Below are 20,753 nucleotides of genomic sequence, written 5' to 3'. Positions count from 1 at the left end.
TCGAATGTATCGACCCTCTCCAGAACACACCCAATAACAGGACCAGTTAGTACAAGATGCAGTTTCATAACCAAGGCAAAGAGAAGTGTTGGTGTTGTGGGATACATCTGCACTTAGGCAGACAATAGATGCCCATATTACCCAACATTTATAATGCGTATTGGTTTCTTAAGGTGGCAAATAGCAAAGATCAGTTGTTCAGTCCATCGGTCCTTACCATAAAGGGTCTTCCGCTCACGTGGCACCGATGGCTTAGCTTGCAAAAGGTGTACCTATGTCAGCTCTCCTTGACCTTTAACATAGTATATGTGGTCAGCACCGCTCGGAACGGACCTTCACAGAGGGGATCCCGGCAGCTCTTTCATCAGTGGGCTCTCGCCAGCACCCAATCTCCCGGCTGTCGGTCTGACACTCTGCAGCCAGAACAATCTTCTGGGCTTGAAGAACCTGGTGATGGGGACATTTACGAGCTATACAATACTGCAACATGCTTTCACTCATGGTGCGGATGTCCATCTGTTTCATTAAAGGAGAGTCCACTGGCAAGAGCATGGGATATCTCAAAACTATCTGATGTGGAGGTAGACCTCTTACACAGTTTGGAGCACAGCAGATTGTGATGAGGGCCAAACGAACCCCCTCTGGCCACTTTAGCTTGATCTGGACACGCAATTTAACTCACCCATTTTTCAGTAGCCCGTTCTGCTTTTCAGCTGCCCGGTGATGAAGGCAGCTGAAATAATGATTGCTCTATATGGCTTTTGTCAGTTCCTCGCATTAGGGTTAGCCGTAAAGTAAGAGCCATTATCATGAGATTTTTCTCAGGGAACCCAAGCCTAGGAATAAACTCTCGTAATAAAATTAAGCAATAGTTACAGCATCATTTCTCTAAGTTTGATAAGCTTCTACCCATGGACAACACAATAACAGGTGTATAATCAGAACCCGAACATTTTGCTAACTGCACAAAGTCCATTTGCCATCTGGTGGTGTAGTGGCATCAGCACTGGACTTCAAGGTGAGATGTCCCGTGTTCAAATCTGGTTGGCTCCTTACCCACTCAATCCATGCTGGGTTGAGCGTCGAGCTAGCAAACTCGGCCTCGTAAAAAGCAGTCAAATGCTACAGAAATGGCAAAAATACAATGCGCCACAAGGCTCAAAAAGCAACAACATAAAGTCCATTTGGAGATGTACAAATATCCTCCTGGGGAAGGATGCAGTGGCAGCAAGTAAAATGTCTTTCATAACTTTGCCTCTACCAAATCACACAATTGCTGCCAGTTTTCTTGCTATGATCAAAAATCACTCATGGTTGATTATCCCCATCACCCTTTAAGTTTACACAAGTGTACTTCAGTCCACAGAGTCTGTTCATCATGCTGCAATTGTACTAGTTCATCAAAAGAATTTGTCAAGTATCGCAGCCTGACCGCACTGGAGTGCCATGTGGTCATAAAGATCTACTGTTGCCATTTTAGCAAAGGAGTCAGCTTGTTTGTTCCCTCCAGTTATTTCACCCTTCCCGTTGGTATGAGCACATAATTTATAAGCAATTGCAGTTAACCAACTTAAAAGCAGGAAAGGGTTCACAGTTCACTGTGTTTTATTGGAGTTCGGAAGAGGTGAGAAACACACGATGTTTCCATAACTGTCCAATGTCTTGTGCCACTCCTAAGGCGTAACGAGATTCAGTGCACCGACTGCAAGGGTGCAGGCTTTTGTTAAGGCAAAAAGGTTCAGCTGCTCGAACAGAACACGAGGGAAGGTAGCTGTGCCACCTCGGCTATTATATAGCAAGCACACATTGCACATCCACTAAAATATTCTGTTTCTTGTCTAGTACCAGATCGGGAGAAAAAACTGCCAAAGACAAATTACATGTGGGCTTACATCAGGTGGCATTGTACAACAGGCAGAATTCAGATTGTGCAAGTTCTTAAGTAACAGTTCAGGAATGGATTATTTAAAGTAAACTTCATAGTCTATGGTGCTGCTGGTGATGCAGGTGGGAACTGTTATCAAAATTGCCTTGGCGCAAGAGTACTTTCAAGCCCAGAGGCCAGGTAGTTTGCAAAGAAAAATGAGGACCCCTTGGAGACATCCCCATGTTTACCCCTACCATGTCCACTGTCAAATTTCCATGTTTGTTGGATCAAAGAATTATTTGGAGTTTATTTCACATTTAGAATAGTATTTTCTAACACTATATTGCTCAAAACAAAAATTACCAGTCACAAATGGGTCACGTAAGCCCAATGTGTATAAAGCAAGTAATGTTAAGAACCAAAGTTTACAGTGAAATTTTAAGCAGAAGTTAATCCAATTAGCCAAAGTTTGGTGACTGCAAATCTTTCTAAATATCTAAAAAGCTATGAGTTAAAATAACATCCAAATTGTATCGGATAACTATTGTAATACCTTTACCTTCTTTTCTTCTTAATAAACAGCTTCAGTCTTGGTAGGGGTTAGAGATTTTTTGATTTTTTTTAATTTTGTAATAAATTAGTACAGTTTAGTATAACTATTGATTAACTTATATGAATATGGGGTAATGTAATTGTTATTATGAACAGATATAATGTAACTGTTGGATTTTTTAACTCTTTTTTGACCTCTTATATACACTTTCTTGTACTCTGCATTCCTCTATGTAGAAACAAATAAAAAAATTGGAAAGAAAAATATACAATATTGCCCAGGGGTTACAGTGGAGCAGCCTGAGAAGTTTCACATAAGTATTGTCTATGTTCCCCTTAACAGCTTTAATCCTTTGATGTTGTAATTGCTTTTGGCAATATTGCAAAACACAATTTTCCTTAACTCTTTCATCAAAGCTCAAAGTAAATTTTGTTATCAAAGTACATATATGTCAGCATCTCCCGCTCATAATAGTATATGCTTTTCCTTTAATTTAGGTTACAACTTATTTACAACAGTGTTTATTAAGATGGGCGTCTTTGCTTGTAGAGTTAGTCCAGATATTTTTGAAAACACTTAAGCACATGTTCTACATATTCACTAACATCATTGTCTCCTATCCAATGCATTTTTATGTCAATCTATAGGGCAAGGGAAACATTTTCTTAGAGCTCCTACTAGATCCGTTCAATGTACATTTCAATCAACATTTCACCCATTCCCTCTCCATCTCCTGTAGTGCTATTGGGAACTGCCACCAGTGGCAGGGCACTGGCTGATGTCAGCCTCACCAAGTACTGATATGAGTTTTATTGAAACTGTGCTTGGATGGGGAGGGCAGAGCTACAACATCTAGTTCATCCCCAGACTCTGGAGCTAATTGTTTCTTTACAAACACTGAGGTAGTAACTGCTGAAGTAACTTTTGTCACCAATAATAAAATAAAATAAATGAAATAACTGGGTCCAGAAAACTGTTCAGACAGAATTGGCTTAACAGTTATGGATATTGATCATTGTAAATTATATACGTTTAAATTCCTTACTCGTAAAATCATTCGCCGTTCACAATGGAGGTGTTAAAGTCAATCAAAACTTCAAGCGTACAGCCAATGATATTTTGAAGTTAGTAGTGACAATAGTCTTAGTTGTTGGGTATACTTCACGTCGTTCCGTCATGCTTTTCTCACCTGTCTCCGGCACCCCCTATTGTGTAAAAGGATGCTATGTTTTAGGAAGGCTTTTCTGGAAAAGTCTCACTGCAGGAGCCTCACTCGTCTGGCTTGAGTGCACACTGCCACTGTCACCACAGCCTAGCTCATCTGCAGTAAACAGAGGCATCTCCGGCAGTTTCACTTCAAAGGTCTTGCTTGACTACAACTGCCCCAGACTATCCTTGCCTTACCACAATTTGCACAGCTCCATGCAAGAATAGCAATGAACTATAGTTAATTATATCTTCAAAAATGTGTGTGCAAAAATATATTTTAAAGATTAAGGTCTATCGGCTCATGCATATATTTTCAGGTTCACAGGCATCTTCCATTAAGTTAGTGAGTGACGTACGTAGTGGAATCAAGCTATTGCAAAAAGATAGTCTGCTTATACGCAAAGTCTGTCTTTCATATACATTCCCTCCTTCAAATATTTTCAAGTTGCCGACCAAGCAAACAGTTGAAGAAACAACTTAAAGTGAACTTGTCAGCTAGGACATTTCAGACTAGAATGAATATAGAGAAATGTAGTTTTAATCAGGGTCACTTTAGTCAGTCACTTTCACTTAAGCTTGCCATAAAAAATAGAACAAACCAAGCTTCCCCACATCAATGCATCATAAAATAATTACTTACCATTCCTTTCCATGCGCCAACCTGCTTACACAGGTTTTAATTCCTCACAGTCTCCTAACCTTTGTTTCAAAAGCTTCCGCCTGTCTTTGGATCTATTCAATACCTTTTCAAATTATGTGGAAGATAAAATATTTGTAGCATTTCATCAGTGGGATGATAACCAAACCAGCTTTTTACTTATTACCTGAAGTTACAGTACATATCATGATAGGACTTGAGTTCATGTTTCCCAATTCAAGTTCCAAGGCACAGACTCACTATCACAACCAGTGTTCTACCACATCCCAAGTAGCTTAAACCTTCTACTTTCTCAGAAAGTTAAGATGCTCAGCAACAATTCTTTGAACCAAGGTGGGCATTACCCAGAGATAAAAGAAACTCATTTCACTCACATTTAATAACCCGGCTCTTGTCCATTAATATATTAGGTAAGCCTGATGGAAGATCTTTGACCAAAGGCATTGCACCTATTTTCTCCCACAGTGGCTGCTTGGTCTGTGAAATATTTGAACTATTTTGGTTTCTATTGCCATAAATCATACAACATGGAATAAGCCCTTTCGCACTAACCATTCAAGCTCTCATTTACACAAGCCCACACTAATTCAATGGGTGTAAGGAAACTGTCTGTACTAAGCCCTGCACAAGGGTTACATGCCTCCTATTTAACATGGGAAGTGGGTATCATAGCCAATGGCAAATAGTTCTAATATTGAGCAAATTGTTAAGCCATTTCAGAGAGCAGATAAGAGTTAATGAAAGTACTTTGGGTGTCTATCTGACCGAAACAAGCAGCTTTATTTTCTCCAAATGATATTACTGAATAGATTGGAAATTTTGGATAATTTGGACATTTAGAACATAGAACATAGAATAGTACAGCACAGTTCAGGCCCTTTGGCCCACAATGTTCTGCCGAACCTCAAACCCTGCCTCCCATATAACACCCCACCTTAAATTCCTCCATATACCTGTCTAGTAGTCTCTTAAATTTCACTAGTGTATCTGCCTCCACCACTGACTCAGGCAGTGCATTTCACGCACCAACCACTCTCTGAGTGAGAAACCTTCCTCTAATATCCCCCTTGAACTTCCCTCCCCTTACCTTAAAGCCATGTCCTCTTGTACTAAGCAGTGGTACCCTGGGGAAGAGACAATGGCTGTCCACTCTGTCTATTCCTCTTAATATCTTGTACACCTCTGTCATGTCTCCTCTCATCCTCCTTCTCTCCAAAGCGTAAAGCCCTAGCTCCCTTAATCTCTGAACATAATCCATACTCTCTAAACCAGGCAGCATCCTGGTAAATCTCCTCTGTACCCTTTCCAATGTTTCCACATCCTTCCTATACTGAGGCGACCAGAACTGGACACAGTACTCCAAGTGTGGTCTAACTAGAGTTTTATAGAGCTGCAACATTACATCACATCTCTTAAACTCTATCCCTCGACTTATGAAAGCTAACACTCCATAAGCTTTCTTAACTACCCTATTGACCTGTGAGGCAACTTTCAGGGATCTGTGGGCATGTACCCCCAGATCCCTCTGCTCCTCCACACTACCAAGTATCCTGCCATTTACTTTATACTCTGCCTTGGAGTTTGTCCTTCCAAAGTGTACCACCTCACACTTCTCCAGGTTGAACTCCATCTACCACTTCTCAGCCCACTTCTGCATCCTATCAATGTCTCTCTGCAATCTTTGACAATCCTCTACACTATCTACAACACCACCAACCTTTGTGTTATCAGCAAACTTGCCAACCCACCTACATCCAGTTCATTAATAAAAATCACAAAAAGTAGAGGTCCCAGAACAGATCATTGTGGGACACCACTAGTCACAACCCTCCTGTCTGAATGTACTCCCTCCACCACAACCCTCTGCCTTCTGCAGGCAAGCCAATTCTGAATCCACCTGGCCAAACTTCCCTGGATCCCATGCCTTCTGACTTTCTGAATAAGCCTACCGTGTGGAACCTTGTCAGATGCCTTACTAAAATCCATGTAGATCACATCCACTGCACTACCCTCATCTATATGCCTGGTCACCTCCTCAAAGAACTCTATCAGGCTTGTTAGACACGATCTGCCCTTCACAAAGCCATGCTGACTGTCCCTGATCAGACCATGATTCTCTAAATGCCCATAGATCCTATCTCTAAGAATCTTTTCCAACAGCTTTCCCACCACAGACGTAAGGCTCACTGGTCTATAATTACCCGGACTATCCCCACTACCTTTATTGAACAAGGGGACAACACTCGCCTCCCTCCAATCCTCTGGTACCATTCCTGTGGACAACGAGTACATAAAGATCCTAGCCAGAGGCTCAACAATCTCTTCCCTTGCCTCGTGGAGCAGCCTGGGGAATATTCCGTCAGGCCCCGGGGACTTATCCGTCCTAATGTATTTTAACAACTCCAACACCTCCTCTCCCTTAATATCAACATGCTCCAGAACATCAACCTCACTCATATTGTCCTCACTGTCATCAAGTTCCTTTTCAGTGGTGAATACCAAAGAGAAGTATTCATTGAGGACCTCGCTCACTTCCACAGCCTCCAGGCACATTGTCCCAGTTTTATCTCTAATCGGTCCTACCTTCACTCCTGTCATCCTTTTGTTCCACATAATTGAAGGCGGCCTTGGGGTTTTCCTTTACCCCACTCACCAAGGCCTTCTCATGCCCCCTTCTTGCTCTTCTCAGCCCCTTCTTAAGCTCCTTTCTTGCTACCCTATATTCCTCAATAGACCCATCTGATCCTTGCTTCCTAAACCTCATGTATGCTGCCTATAATCTATAATCTATATTTTCATTTATATTTATCATTATTATTGTTATGAGCAGAGAGACAACATCTGCCGGAAGTAAATTCCTTGTATGTGTACAGGTACTTGGCGATTAAAGTCTGATTCTGATTCTTCCACCTGACTAGATTTTCCACTTCACTTGTCACCCATGGTTCCTTCACCCTACCATTCTTTATCTTCCTCACCGGGACAAATTTATCCCTAACATCCTGCGAGAGATCCTTAAACATCGACCACATTTCATGGTTATTGTTCCAGGAATTATATTTACTATGTATATATTTAATTGAATTTAAGTTACCCAGCTGCCATGGTGGGATTCAAAGTGGATTTGGGCCAAATGTCCACTCCTCTAGGTGATTGGTCCAGAAACATAACACACTATCTTCTGCTTTGTAGAGTCTCGATCTACTTTCTGCTATCTCTCTGAGAAGCAGTGTGGGAATAAGATGCTGTTGACCATAGGCTGCCTTTCACTTTCACAGCAGTCTCCTTTCTGGCTTCAGTGCAAGATATAAGCCAGGCCGTGGTGTGCAGTAGAAATCAGTCACCCGTGCTTAACTTACCAGAACAAAGCAACTTGAACCAAGAGCCCAAAGTCAATGAGGTTGACCTAACAGAAGATGATCTAGAATGCTTTCATATGGCTTCCACTAAAGACCGAAATACCACAACACAAGACACAAGCAATCAAACTCACCATCCAGGGCTTGTTACAGAAGTTGTAGATGGACTGGAGGGAATTAAGCGCAGGCACTCTACCATACTGCAAGCCGATGATAAGGTTACGAAAGTCCTCACCTTGGGCCATATTGTACGCGTGCTGACGAATGAGAACAAAGTCTGGTTTGAATGACCTGCAAGAGCATCACAGCAAAAAACTGAATCAGTGAAATTAATAAACAGACTTCTACTACTGAATATTTAAAAAAGGATACAAATTAGTTCATTGTTAATTGGGCCAAACAAGTCATATATTGCTTTTTCTGAAATCAAATTCAATCCACCTAGCTAACTTCAACATAGTATACCCAGAAAAAAAGAGGACAAACTAATTCCTTTTTTTAAAAAGGAAGAGAGTTAATTAGAAGTGAAGGAATGAATCTCAGAGTATTTTAAAAGGAAATGTCATGTCTCCACAAAAAGTCAAGGAAAGCAGCAATGTTAAGGCTCAGGTAACATTGTGGATCATAAGTATTACACCGGACTACTCCAAACCCTGTGCTGGATAAGTGCCATCAATTATCTCCTGGTCATGTACTGTTACACACCATTGGAATTCAAGAGGCACTGCCAAGGTTCAGCCCAAGCAACTGAAACAAGAGTACAAACAAGAAGCAGGTTCAGAGCAAGTTGGCAGAGGCATTTTTTTTAAATAATGGGGCATTTTGAGAGTAGTAAGTGGTGACAAGTACTGTCTCCCAGGGTTTTGGTGCAGGGAATGTGTAGATGGATGATTAAAATTGTTTGAAAGTCACACTTCTATATGACAAGCAAAGGCATTTCTAAAAAGAAAGGAAGTGGAGAAATGGCAGGCAATTATAATTAATAGGATGGAGCTGTCATGTCCAATAAATAGACCAAATTTGATTCCGTCAGCTCAATGGCCTGCAATGAATACTGCTTAAGGCGGACTGTCGCCCATTATGCTTCGAATATGCTGAGCCTCCCCAGATATTATGTCATATGTAAAACTGATTATTACAATGTTGGCAACATTCATGAATATCAAGTATGCTTCAATGATGCAGAAAGCAAGGCAGCCCTGAAACATAAGAATTTGACTTGGTGCCTGCACAGGAAATCCAGACCAGAGGTGTTGTCTAAGGCTACCCAGGTACTGATATTCAGTACACATTGCCACACAGAAATACAGATTCAACTCATAGATGGACACGAAGGGGCAGAGTGGATGGGAATGCGAGTGGAAAACTGCAAACAAATGCAATGTTCCCAGAATGCCTGGGCCAGAAAGGACAGTTCCAGAGATACAGCTTGGAATGTGGAAGAGATTCCAAACTGGGACATCCCAGCCCTTTCTCCATACAGTCAACAGTTCTACTGGGATGGTAATTGAAACAGTATTCCCCCATTGGGATTTTCACTACTTGCTTCCTTTTCTGTGGACATTGGCAAGCGCGAGTGCTGTGTTTTGCTGCACATTTACAAACATGAATCACATAGAGGTTTCAACAAGGAAGGAGGCTATTGAATCTTTGCCAGCTCTACACAAGAACAATCCATTTAGCTGCAGAGTACGTAACAAGCACTTTGGCTCAAATGCCAACCACAGCATACTCCATGCAAATCTCAAATGCCTGTGTTCGACTCATAACTCTCCAAGTCTCTCCCTCCCATGTACCTATCCAATACCCTCTTAAAAGTTGCAATTGTACCCAACTCAGTCTCAGCAGATCTTCCGGCAGCTCATTCTAGGTACTTTCTATTCTCTATGTAAAGTAGTTGCTGCTCAGATCTAGAAACATAGAAAACCTACAGCACAATACAGGCCCTTCAGCCCACAAAGTTGTGCCAAATATGTCCCTATCTTAGAAATTACTAGGCTTACCCATAGCCCTTTAGTTTTTTAAGTTCCATGTACCTAACTAAAAGTCGCTTAAAAGACCTTATCGTATCTGCCTCCACCACCGTTGCCGGCAGCCCATTCCACACACTCACCACTCTCTGTGTAAAAAACTTACCCCTGACATCTCCTCTGTACCTACTTCCCAGCACCTTAAACCTGTGTCCTCTTGTGGCAACCATTTCAGACCTGGAAAAAAGCCTCTGACTATCCACACGATCAATGCCTCTGATCATCTTATACACCATTTTTGCTGCAAAAATTACACTCAAATAAATACTCCATACCCTGGTGCGAGGTCATGTGTTGCTCTAAAGCAGTTTGATCTACAAAGCTATTACCACACACAGAACAGGAAAAAATACATATGCTGATATGGGACAATACATGCTACATTAGGCCATAAACAGATCTCGATGGTTGTTCACAAACACAACAAGAAAGACTTTTCATGTCAAGGTGAAAAAGGATGTGCTCTTTCACAGCAAGGTAGTTTTTAGCCATGGCCTTTTCTCTTTTAAATCTCTCCCCTCTTATCTTGTATATGCATCTTCTAGTTTCGGACATCCCATCCCTGGGGAAAGTACTAAGAATGTCCAACGTCCATACTCATCAGGATTTTATCAACTTCTATATGGTCACCTCTCATTCCTCTAGCTTCAACATGGCCGATCTCTCCTTATAACTCAGAGCCTCTAGTCCAGGAAGCACCCTCATGTATCTTTGATGGGATGTCTAAAACACGAGAAAATCTGCAGATGCTGGAAATCCAAAGCAACACACACAAAATGCTGGAGGAACTCAGCAGGTCAGGCAGCATTTACGGAAATGAATAAGCAGTGGACCTTTTGGGACAAGACCTTTCTTCAGGACTGAAAAGGAAGGGGGAGGACGCCAGAATAAAAAGGTGGGGGGACGGGAAGGATGACACAGTAGAAGGTGACAGGTGAAGCCAGGAGAATCGGAAAGATAAAGGGCTGGAGAAGACGAAATCTGAGAGGAGAGGAGAGTGGACTATCTGAGGAAGGAAAGGAGTGGCAGACCCAGGGGGAGGTGATAGGCAGGTGAGAAAAGGTGAGAGACCAGAGTTGGGAATAGAAGAAGAGGGGAGGTGGAGGGAATATAATCTCTTCTGCACCCTTAAAAAGTAGACCAGAACTGTACACAATACTCAAATTGTGGCCTCTTTAATGACTTGTCTTACTGTGACATAACCTGTCTATTCCTAAACACAGACGAATGAAGTCCAGCACCCTAAATGCCTTCTTCACAATCCTGTCTTCTTGCGGAGCCACTTTCAATAGACAATAGACAATAGACAGTAGGTGCAGGAATAGGCCATTTGGCCCTTCTAGCCAGCACCACCGTTCAATGTGATCATGGCTGATCATACACAATCAGTACCCCATTCCTGCCCTCTCCCCATATCCCTTGACCCTACTATCTATAAGAGCCCTATCTAACTCTCTCTTGAATGCATCCAGAGACTTGGCCTCCACTGCCTTCTGGGGCAGAGCATTCCACATATCCACCACTCTCTGGGTGAAAAAGTTTTTCTGCATCTCTGTTCTAAATGGCCTATCCCTTATACTTAAACTGTGGCCTCTAGTTCTGAACTCACCCATCAGCGGGAACATGCTTCCTGCCTCCAGTGTGTCTAATTCCTTAATAATCTTATATGTTTCAATCAGATCCCCTCTCATCCTTCTAAATTCCAGTATATACAACCCCAGTCGCTCCAATCTTTCAACATATGACAGTCCCGCCATTCCGGGAATTAACCCTGTGAACCTACGCTGCACTCCCTCAATAGCAAGAATGTCCTTCCTCAAATTTGGAGACCAAAACTGCACACAATACTCCAGGTGGGGTCTCACCAGGGCCCCGTACAGCTGCAGAAGGACCTCTTTACTCCTATGCTCAATTCCTCTTGTTATAAAAGCCAACATGCCATTAGCTCTCTTCACTGCCTGCTGTACCTGCATGCTTGCTTTCATTGACTGATGTACAAGAACACCTAGATCTCGTTGTACTGCCCCTTTTCCTAACTTGACTCCATTTAGATAGTAATCTGCCTTCCTGTTCCTGCCACCAAAGTGAATAACCTCACATTTATCCACATTAAACTGCATCTGCCATACATTTGCCCACTCACCCAACCTGTCCAAGTCACCCTGCACTCTCATAACATCCTCCTGACATTTCACACTGCCACCCAGCTCTGGGTCATCAGCAAATTTGCTATTGTTGCTTTTAATCCCTTCATCTAAATTATTAATGTATATTGTAAACAGCTGCGGTCCCAGCACCGAACCTTGCGGTACCCCACTGGTCACAGACTGCCATTCCGAAAGGGGCCCGTTAATCACTATTCTTTGTTTCCTGTCAGCCAGCCAATTTTCAATCTATGTCAGTACTCTGCCCACAATACCATGTGCTCTAATTTTGCCCACTAATCTCCTATGTGGGACTTTATCAAAAGCTTTCTGGAAGTCCAGGTACACTACATCCACTGGATCTCCCTTGTCCATTTTCATAGTTACATCCTCAAAAACCTCCAGAAGATTAGTCAAGCATGATTTTCCCTTTATAAATCCATTCTGACTTGGACTGATCCTTCTACTGCTATCCAAATGTATCATAATTTCCTCTTTTATAATTGACTCCAGCATCTTTCCCACCACTGACATCAGGCTAACAGGTCTATTATTCCCTGTTTTCTCTCTCCCTCCTTTCTTGAAAAGTGGGACAACATTAGCCACCCTCCAATCAGCAGGAACTGTTCCTGAATCTATAGAACATTGGAAAATGATTACTAATGCGTCCACGATTTCTAGAGCCACCTCTTTAAGTACCCTGGGATGCAGACCATCAGGTCCCGGGGACTTATCAGCTTTCAGACTCAACAGTCTAATCAACACTGTTTCTTGCCTAATATAAATTTCCTTCAGTTCATCCTTTACCCTAGTTCCTTTGGCCACTATTATATCTGGGAGATTGTTTGTGTCTTCCCTAGTGAAGACAGATCCAAAGTACCTGTTCAACTCATCTGCCATTTCCTTGTTCCCCATAATAAATTCACCCATTTCTGTCTTCAATGGCCCAATTTTGGTCTTAATTATTTTTTTGCTATTCACATACCTAAAGAAGCTTTTACTATCCTCCTTTATATTCTTGGCTAGTTTACCTTCGTACCTCATTTTTTCTTGGCGTATTGCCTTTTTAGTTATCTTCTGTTGCTCTTTAAAAGCTTCCCAGTCCTCCGGTTTCCCACTCATCTTTGCTATGTTATACTTCTCCTCTTTTATTTTTATACTGCCCTTTACTTCCCTCGTCAGCCACGGCTGCCCCTTACTCCCTTTAGGATCTTTCTTCCTCTTTGGAATGAACCGATCCTGCACCTTCTGCATTTTTCCCAGAAATGCCTGCCATTTTTGTTCCACTGTCTTCCCTGCTAGGGTATTGGTCCATTGAACTTTGGCCAGCTCCTCCCTCATAGCTCCATAGCTCCCTTTGTTCAACTGTAATACTGACACATCCAATTTTCCCTTCTCCTTCTCAAATTGTAGGTTAAAACATATCATATTATGGTCACTACCTCCTAATGGTTCCTTTACCTTGAGGTCCCTGATCAAATCCGGTTCAGCCAAAGTCTCATCAGTGACCTGCCATTCACTGTACAAGTCCTACCCAGGTTTGAATGATCAAAATGCATCAACTCACACTTATCTGAATTGAAATCCATTTGCCGTTCTTCAGCCTATCCCCTTAACTGATCAAGGTCTCTTTGCAATTCACTGAAATCTGCTTCATTATCAACAAGACCTGCTAATTTAAGTATAATCAACAAACATGCTAATTGCACCATGTACATTCTTATCATAATTATTTACATACCTAATGAATAACAGAGATTCCTAACAGGGAGCTAAGGGGTGAGTTGCTTGCCACAGGACTCCTACCCTCTGACCTGCTCTGATAGAAACACTGTGTGTAGAGCTACTCCAGTTCTGTTGCTGGTTACTGGTAACCCCAGGATATTGAGTGTGGTGATTTCAATGATGGAAATACCTTTGAATGTCAGGGAGTAATAGCTGAATTTTCTCTTTTTGGATATTGTCATTGCCTGGCATTTGTGTGGCATGAATGTTATTTGGCACTAATCAACCCGGAGCTTGATGATGTTCAGGCCCAATGTTCCCTCTCATTTCTAATGACCAGTGTGCGCAAAAACCTTGGCCTCTGTGATTTTTTTGCCCAGTGACAACAACATGTGAGCACTGAGTAATTTCTTCAATAAAAATAATATTAATAAGCCAGTCCTAAAATCTGCAGACAAATCATCGCAAACTCCACATTGTCAACACTGTCCACATCAGAAATCAGAAAAGGAAATGTGATTATGTATGATCATGAAATATAGCTAACATGCCAGCGAGGTAGAGGGTGACAACCTTTTGTGAGCAGTTTAAGTTCTTTTGTGCGCTAGAAGCAAAAGATGTTTGTGCACACAGATGCGCACACCTTAGAGGGAATATTGTCCCGGTCTTGCTGCATTTGGCCTGAAGCTGCACACCTTCTGGTCCTATTACCCAGCACAATCTCACCATCAGTAGAAACCCCCTCGATTTATGATCACAACTAAGAAATCTTCAGGTTTACCCAAAGCTTTCTAGTACCAACAATACTCGCCAGGGGTCCTGAAAGAAAGGGGGGTGGGGGGAGTGGTCATTGCTTAGCAACAAAGCTCATTTAAGACAGGGCTGAAGCATTATTTTTTGTTCTCAAACTGTGAGTCTTTCCACTTCCTCCAAGGGCAGTGGAAGCTGAATCTTTGAATGAATATTTTTAAGACAGAGATACAGCTCAAGGTAAGCAAAGGGGTGAAAGGTTACCTCGGGTAGAACACAATGTGGGGCTGAGGATATAATCTCATCAGCTATGTGCAGCTGAGGGACCAGAAGTGAATCGTGTAAATTCATGTGCAGCAAGCAGCCTGATGGATAGACACTCAAGGTTCCCCACAGAAGATCTAACCAAACCTAACCCTAACCTACCATATGCTGAATTCATTTTTTAAAGTTCTATTTATTCCAGTGTCAAGATGATCTTAGGCAAGCTCAGAACCCTACAAAGCACGGTCTATGAAATCCAGGTTCTCCCTCACATGCACCCAAAGTCAGACCAGCAAAGTGAGACAGGAGACAGGCAGTGGCAGAAATTCAACCCCAACGTTACAGCTGCCACTGCCTGAAAGGAGTTTGCATTTTCTCCCCAGGACAGTGTGGGTTTGGGACATTTAAGAGATTCTTATAAAGACACATGAATGAAAGAAAAATGGAGGGCTATGGGGGATAGAAGGTTTAGATTGATCTTAGAATTGGCTAAAGTTCAGCACAACATCATGGGCCGAAGGTATTATGTTCTATGTTCTAAATCTCTTCTGCATCCTTTTTATGCCCTTCACTTTTCTCCCAAAGTGGGGTAAAGAAGTGAGTTTCTACATGTGTGTCTAATGTTTCAATGATATTTGGGTAATATTGTAAATACATTGTTTGATTAAACATTCTTGTTCATTTAAATAACTCATAATGCGTTTTATGTAAAAGTATGTGAATGGCATACGTTGTCACGCCACCACATCATACGTGTGTGTAGTAAAAAACGTAAAAATGTAAAAAATAAAAATATGACATGCATTCCTAGCTCCTTGTTTTTGCTTTCAATTAGTTTCACATTTTGGAGTTACAAAGCATAACACCACACAATTTGAAAACATCCAAAATGCAAGGAAATTAAATGGCAAGCAACTATTAATGTTAAAAGTTAGGGTTGTTTTCTGGTTCAGATATCTCTGACCTCTGAAACAAAAGTATGCTAATATCTCAAATAAAGAGATTTCAACTGTGGAACTATACTTTTTAAATCAGATGTAAACATTTCCCAGATTTCTTTCAAGTATGACGCAAACCCACAATTACAACCACTACTAAGTGATGAAATTTGATGGATCTCAGGCCAAGCCAGTAGCTCGTGGTGAGTAATTTCCACGTGTTTAGAAATTAAATGTATTCATACATGAATAACTCCTTTGTCATGCTAGGAGAGATATTTCTACAATCTAGGAAAACAAGCACTGCAGCAAAAGGCAGGAAGCCAAATACATTTTGATTTGAGTACTATAGTGGAAGTGTCGAGACTAACATGAAAGAGCATGCTATCTTGGATAAATAAGCCTTGCAATAGGTAAAATTGATAAGTGGACTGAATCATCTCACTGCATGGAGTGAACTTATTGGAGTTCTTTGAGGATATAATGAGCGCAGTGGATAAAGGGGAACAGATGGACTTTGTTTACTAGAACTGCCAGAAGGCATTGGATAAGGTGCTGCATAAAAGACTTATCCATAAGATAAGGACGCATAGAGTTGGGCGTGATGTATTAGCATTGATAGAGGTTGGTTAACTAACAGAAAGCAGCGAGTCGGATACATAGGTGTTAGTCTGGTTTGCAATCAGTGGTAAGAGGTGTGCCACAGGGATTGGTGCTGGGCCCACAGCTGTTCACGATATACATTAACAATTTGGAAGAGGGGACCAAGTGCACTGTATCGAAGTTTGCTGATTATGCTAAATTGAGTGGAAAAGCAAATTGTGCAGAAGATCTGAGGAGTCTGCAGAGAGATATAGTTACGGTAAGTGAGTGGGCAAGCATCTGGCAGATGGAGTTTCCGGTCATCCACTTCGAAAAAATTGCAACATGCTGCTGTGCAGAGGGACTTGGGAGTGCTTGTGCATGAATCACAAAAGATTGGTTTGCAGGTGCAGCAAGCTATCAAGAAGGCAAATGGAATCTGGCCTTTGTTGCTGGAGGGATTGAATTTAAGAGCAGGGAGGTTGTATTGCAACTGTACAGGTTGCTGGTGAAGCCGCACCTGGAGTACTGCATGCAGTTCTGATCTCCCTGTTTAAGGAAGGATATACTGGCTTTGGAGAGGAGCTTCACCAGGTTTCCAGAGATGAGGGGGTTAAACTATGAGGAGAGATTGAGTCGACTGAGACTATACTCGCTGGAACTCAGAAGAATGAAAGGTGATCTTTTAGAAAAATATAAAATTATGAAAGAGACAGATAAGATAGAGGCAGGAAAGTTGTTTCCACTGGTAGGTGAGACGAGAACTAGGGGACATAGCCTCAAGATTCACGGGAGTAGATTTAGGACGGAGATGAGGAAGAACTGCTTTTCCCAGAGAGTGGTGAATCTGTGGAATTCTCTGCCCAATGAAGCAATGGAGGCTACCTTAGTAAATATATTTAAGACAAGGGTGGATAGATTTTTGCATAGATGGGGAATTAAGGGTTAAGGTGAAATAGCAGGTAGGTGGAGATGAGTCCATGGCCAGATCAGCCAGATGGCCTACTCCTGCTCCTATTTCTTACATTCTTATGGTTGAACATGCTGTAGCTAGCAATTATCAAATGCTAATCATTGAATCTGAATAATCTCGGCACCTCCTTTCCACATGTCCAGTCAATATTTGCCCCTCAAATCAATATCAATCAATCAGATAATCTGGCTACAAGATTCACCAATATGAGAAAATCTGCAGATGCTAGAAATCTAAGGCAAAATACACAAGATGCTGGAGGAACTCAGCAGGTCAGGCATTGGAAATGAGTAAACATTCGACATTTCAGGCCAAGACTCTTCATCAGGACTGCTGAAAGGTCCTTCAATATTTTGGGTGTTTTGCCTTTAATCTGAGTACTGCCTGCAGTGGTTGAATGATCTTTACTTCAAACCAATCTTCATTGGCTGTGAGGAGCAATCCTGGGGCCAAGAAAGTTGCTTTCAAAACCTAATCCCCTTAAGCAAGAAGAATCAGAACCAGATTGATTATCACTGACATATGACACGAAATTTGTTGTTCTGTGGTAGCAGAACCGTGTAAGGATATAAAAATCTATCAATTATAAAGATGAAATAATGTGTGAAAAGGAATAATTATGTAGTATTCATGTACCATTTGGAAATCTCATGGTGGAAGGAAATAAGTTGTTTCTGAATCATTGAGTGTGGGTTATCTGGCTCCTGTATCTGATCCCCAGTGGTAGAAGCACAAAGGACGTAAGTCCTAGATGATTCTTAATGAGGAACACCGCCTTCTTGAGGTTTTGTCTCTTGTTGATGTTCTCAGTGGTGGGAAGGGCTGTGCCCATGATTGAACTGGCTGAGTCTACAACTCTCTACAGCATAGTGTGATCCTCTGTAATGGATGCTTCATACCAGACTGTGATTTAATTAGTCAGAATGCTCTTCACTATGCATCTGTATTTGTACAGGTCGTTGGTAGCATACCAAATCTCCTCAAACTCCTAATGAATTAAAGCTGCTGACATGCCTTCTTCATGATTGCATCAATGTGTTGGACCCAGGATAGATCCTCTGAAATTTCAGGAACTTGAAGTTGCTCACCCCTCAATGTGTCCTTCCGATTTCCCCTTGCCAATGTCCACAATCAGTTCCTTGGTCTTGCTGAGGTTAAGTGTGAGGTTGTTGGCGGCAACACCTCTCAACTAGCTGATCTATATCACTCCCATAAACTTCTTCGCTGCCATCTAAGATTCTACCAGTAACAGTGGTATCATTGAGAAATTTATAGATGGTGTTTGAGCCGTGCTTAGCCACACTGTCATGAATGTAAAGAGATCTGTGTTCTTACACAGATCTGCATGACATCTATGTAAGAAGAATATACTTTGTCAAGAGCAAGAAGGAGGATTTGTCACCTCACCTTTGGCCTCACAACTAGGAAACAATGGGGATGGGTCATTCATTTCTACAGGGTTGCAATGGCATGGTGCGACTGAGGCATGTTGCCTTGTGAGACCAATGAATAAGCCCAACCTGTCCTGAATCATAGGAAATAAAGGCAAATGTGCGATACAGGAGACAGATACGAAGCCGAATGGTAAATTGGCCTGTATTATCAGATGTCTTATGTACAAAAATAAAGATGTCTTATCACAATTATATGGAGCTCTAATAAGACCAAATTGCATGCAATTTTGATCTTCTTTCCTAAGAAAAAGACAGACATTGCAATAGAGGTTGTACAACAAAGAGTCAATAGACCGGTTCGTAGACTGCTGGGTCTGTCATATGAGAAGAGATTGAGTAGATTATATCTCTACTTCATCAAAGTCAGAAGAACAATAGGTTACCTCACTGAAAAGTTTAAAACTTGTAGGCATTTTGGCAGACCAGATGCAGTAACAATGTTGCTCCTGGCAAAGGAGCCCAGAAATAAGGACCACAGTCTTAAAGTAAGGAACAAGCCACTTTGGACTGAAATGATGACTAATTTCTTCTTACTGAGAGTTACTAACCTTTGAAATTCTCATCCTTAGAGAGCAGCATCACCTGAGCCATCAATCAAGTTCAAATGAAGAATCAAAAGATTTCTGAATTTTAAGGGAATCAAGGAACATGGGGATCGGGAGAAAAATGATGTCCAAAGAGTTGGAAGATCTTGTTGAATAGTGGAACGGGCTTCAGGAACCAAATAAGCTCATTCTGCTCTTATTATTAATGTTAAATTCTTGGTATAATTTACATTGGACCTTCAAAATTTCAGTTTCTATTCTCCAGCTTCGATATTTTTAGATTGTACAATTATTCATTTTACATTTACTGTTGTTTACATTTTACATTTAGCAAGGAGTCCCAATTGTAAAGTTGCATAGATATTCTCAAGTGTAATCATATGAGAAGTTGAGGCAACATTGATAGAGACAGTCATACTGCATGCTCAGTAAATGTCATTGGTGTTTTTGAAAATTAATGAATGAAGAGTGATAAACACAAAGCAATACATTTAATCATGGGGTTTAGGTCCCTACCAGCCTTATTAGAGTAGTGGAATGGTGATGGTGCCTGGACAACAAGACAAGATGTATGGAGAGCAAAGGACCTTACTGCTAACCTGAAGCCAATTCAAATTCAAATTGAAGACTACATTAAGAACCATCCAGCTTTATCTGGGCTGCTCTTGTTTGGAAGTGAGTGATTTATGATTTTATTCATGTGACACATTATGTCAGATGTAATGAAACCTAATGTCTATTGCATATGATAAAATTGATTCAAGCAATACAGGCAAACCCCATTGTAGATCAATAGAGAACACAAGTGCAGCGTGTGAGGTTCAGGAAAAAGATTGATCTACAGTATTTATACCCCACTGTTGGATTAGGGTGTAGAGTTGTTATTTTCTTGTAGTTTAACTTTCCTATGCTTGCTTGCATATTTATATAGTGACCTATATGCATGTAATTAATTGCTCAGTGAATGTTTCAGTAATTATAGTACCATTGCTTCTGCATTTTTCTAGAAGCTTCTTAGATTTTCTGTAGCAGTTGTCACACCACTTGAACTTGGATACTTTATAGGTGAATTATTGTCACTGAAACTTATTAACCACAACCTCTTGTTCCTTGTCTTTTCTTTGTTCTTTCAGCTCTTTGTTCATTCTTCATTCTTGTACACTGAATAAAGTGGCTATGAGGAGCAGGTTTTATGCCTCATTCTGGACTTCCAAAGAACCCTTTGGAGCACTAAAAATACCACTGAATCATTGAGAGTTTTCTGGTTATATCTCTGACATTTATCTGCATCTTGTGATAAAGCTTTGAAAATCACACTTTATGTTATACTGCCTCATGTAGCAGATGGTAAACAGCCGAACCCACTATGCATACTGATACTGGGCGGTTATCTAAGCGAAGCCCTTGGGCCTCTCGCAAGTGTAGACTGTGGCCTAATGCCTGTTGGAAAGTGCCCAGATACCAGGTAAGCTCTCACAGAGTTAGGAGGAGCAGATCTACTCTTCCAAAACTGTAGTGGTCCTGACAGTCCACCATCCAGGTTTACACCTTCAGGACACTGTGGTGACCCACGTTCAGCAATTACATAACTTGCATGTTGCCTTTGGCATTTACAGAAATAATTCATGGCAGTATGTAAGAAGGATGATTTAAAGCAGAATTTTAACAACCAATAACCAGCACCAAGCATTCGCCATAACTC

General features: G+C 41.3%; 1 protein-coding gene across 1 annotated transcript in view; it reads right to left on the bottom strand.

The window, feature by feature from the left end:
• LOC132398542 (synapsin-3-like) overlaps nt 1-20,753 on the bottom strand; it is a 262,286-nt gene that overhangs the window by 132,882 nt on the left and 108,651 nt on the right. Inside the window, exon 4 of the mRNA XM_059978162.1 lies at nt 7,781-7,937. Coding sequence (XP_059834145.1) covers nt 7,781-7,937 — 157 coding nt within the window. The remainder of the gene's footprint in view (nt 1-7,780; nt 7,938-20,753) is intronic.

The sequence above is a fragment of the Hypanus sabinus genome, chromosome 8, assembly GCF_030144855.1.
Source record: "Hypanus sabinus isolate sHypSab1 chromosome 8, sHypSab1.hap1, whole genome shotgun sequence".
NCBI lineage: Eukaryota > Metazoa > Chordata > Chondrichthyes > Myliobatiformes > Dasyatidae > Hypanus > Hypanus sabinus.
The sequence above is the reverse complement of the archived record's forward strand: the minus strand, read 5'-3'. Positions and strand labels throughout refer to the sequence as shown.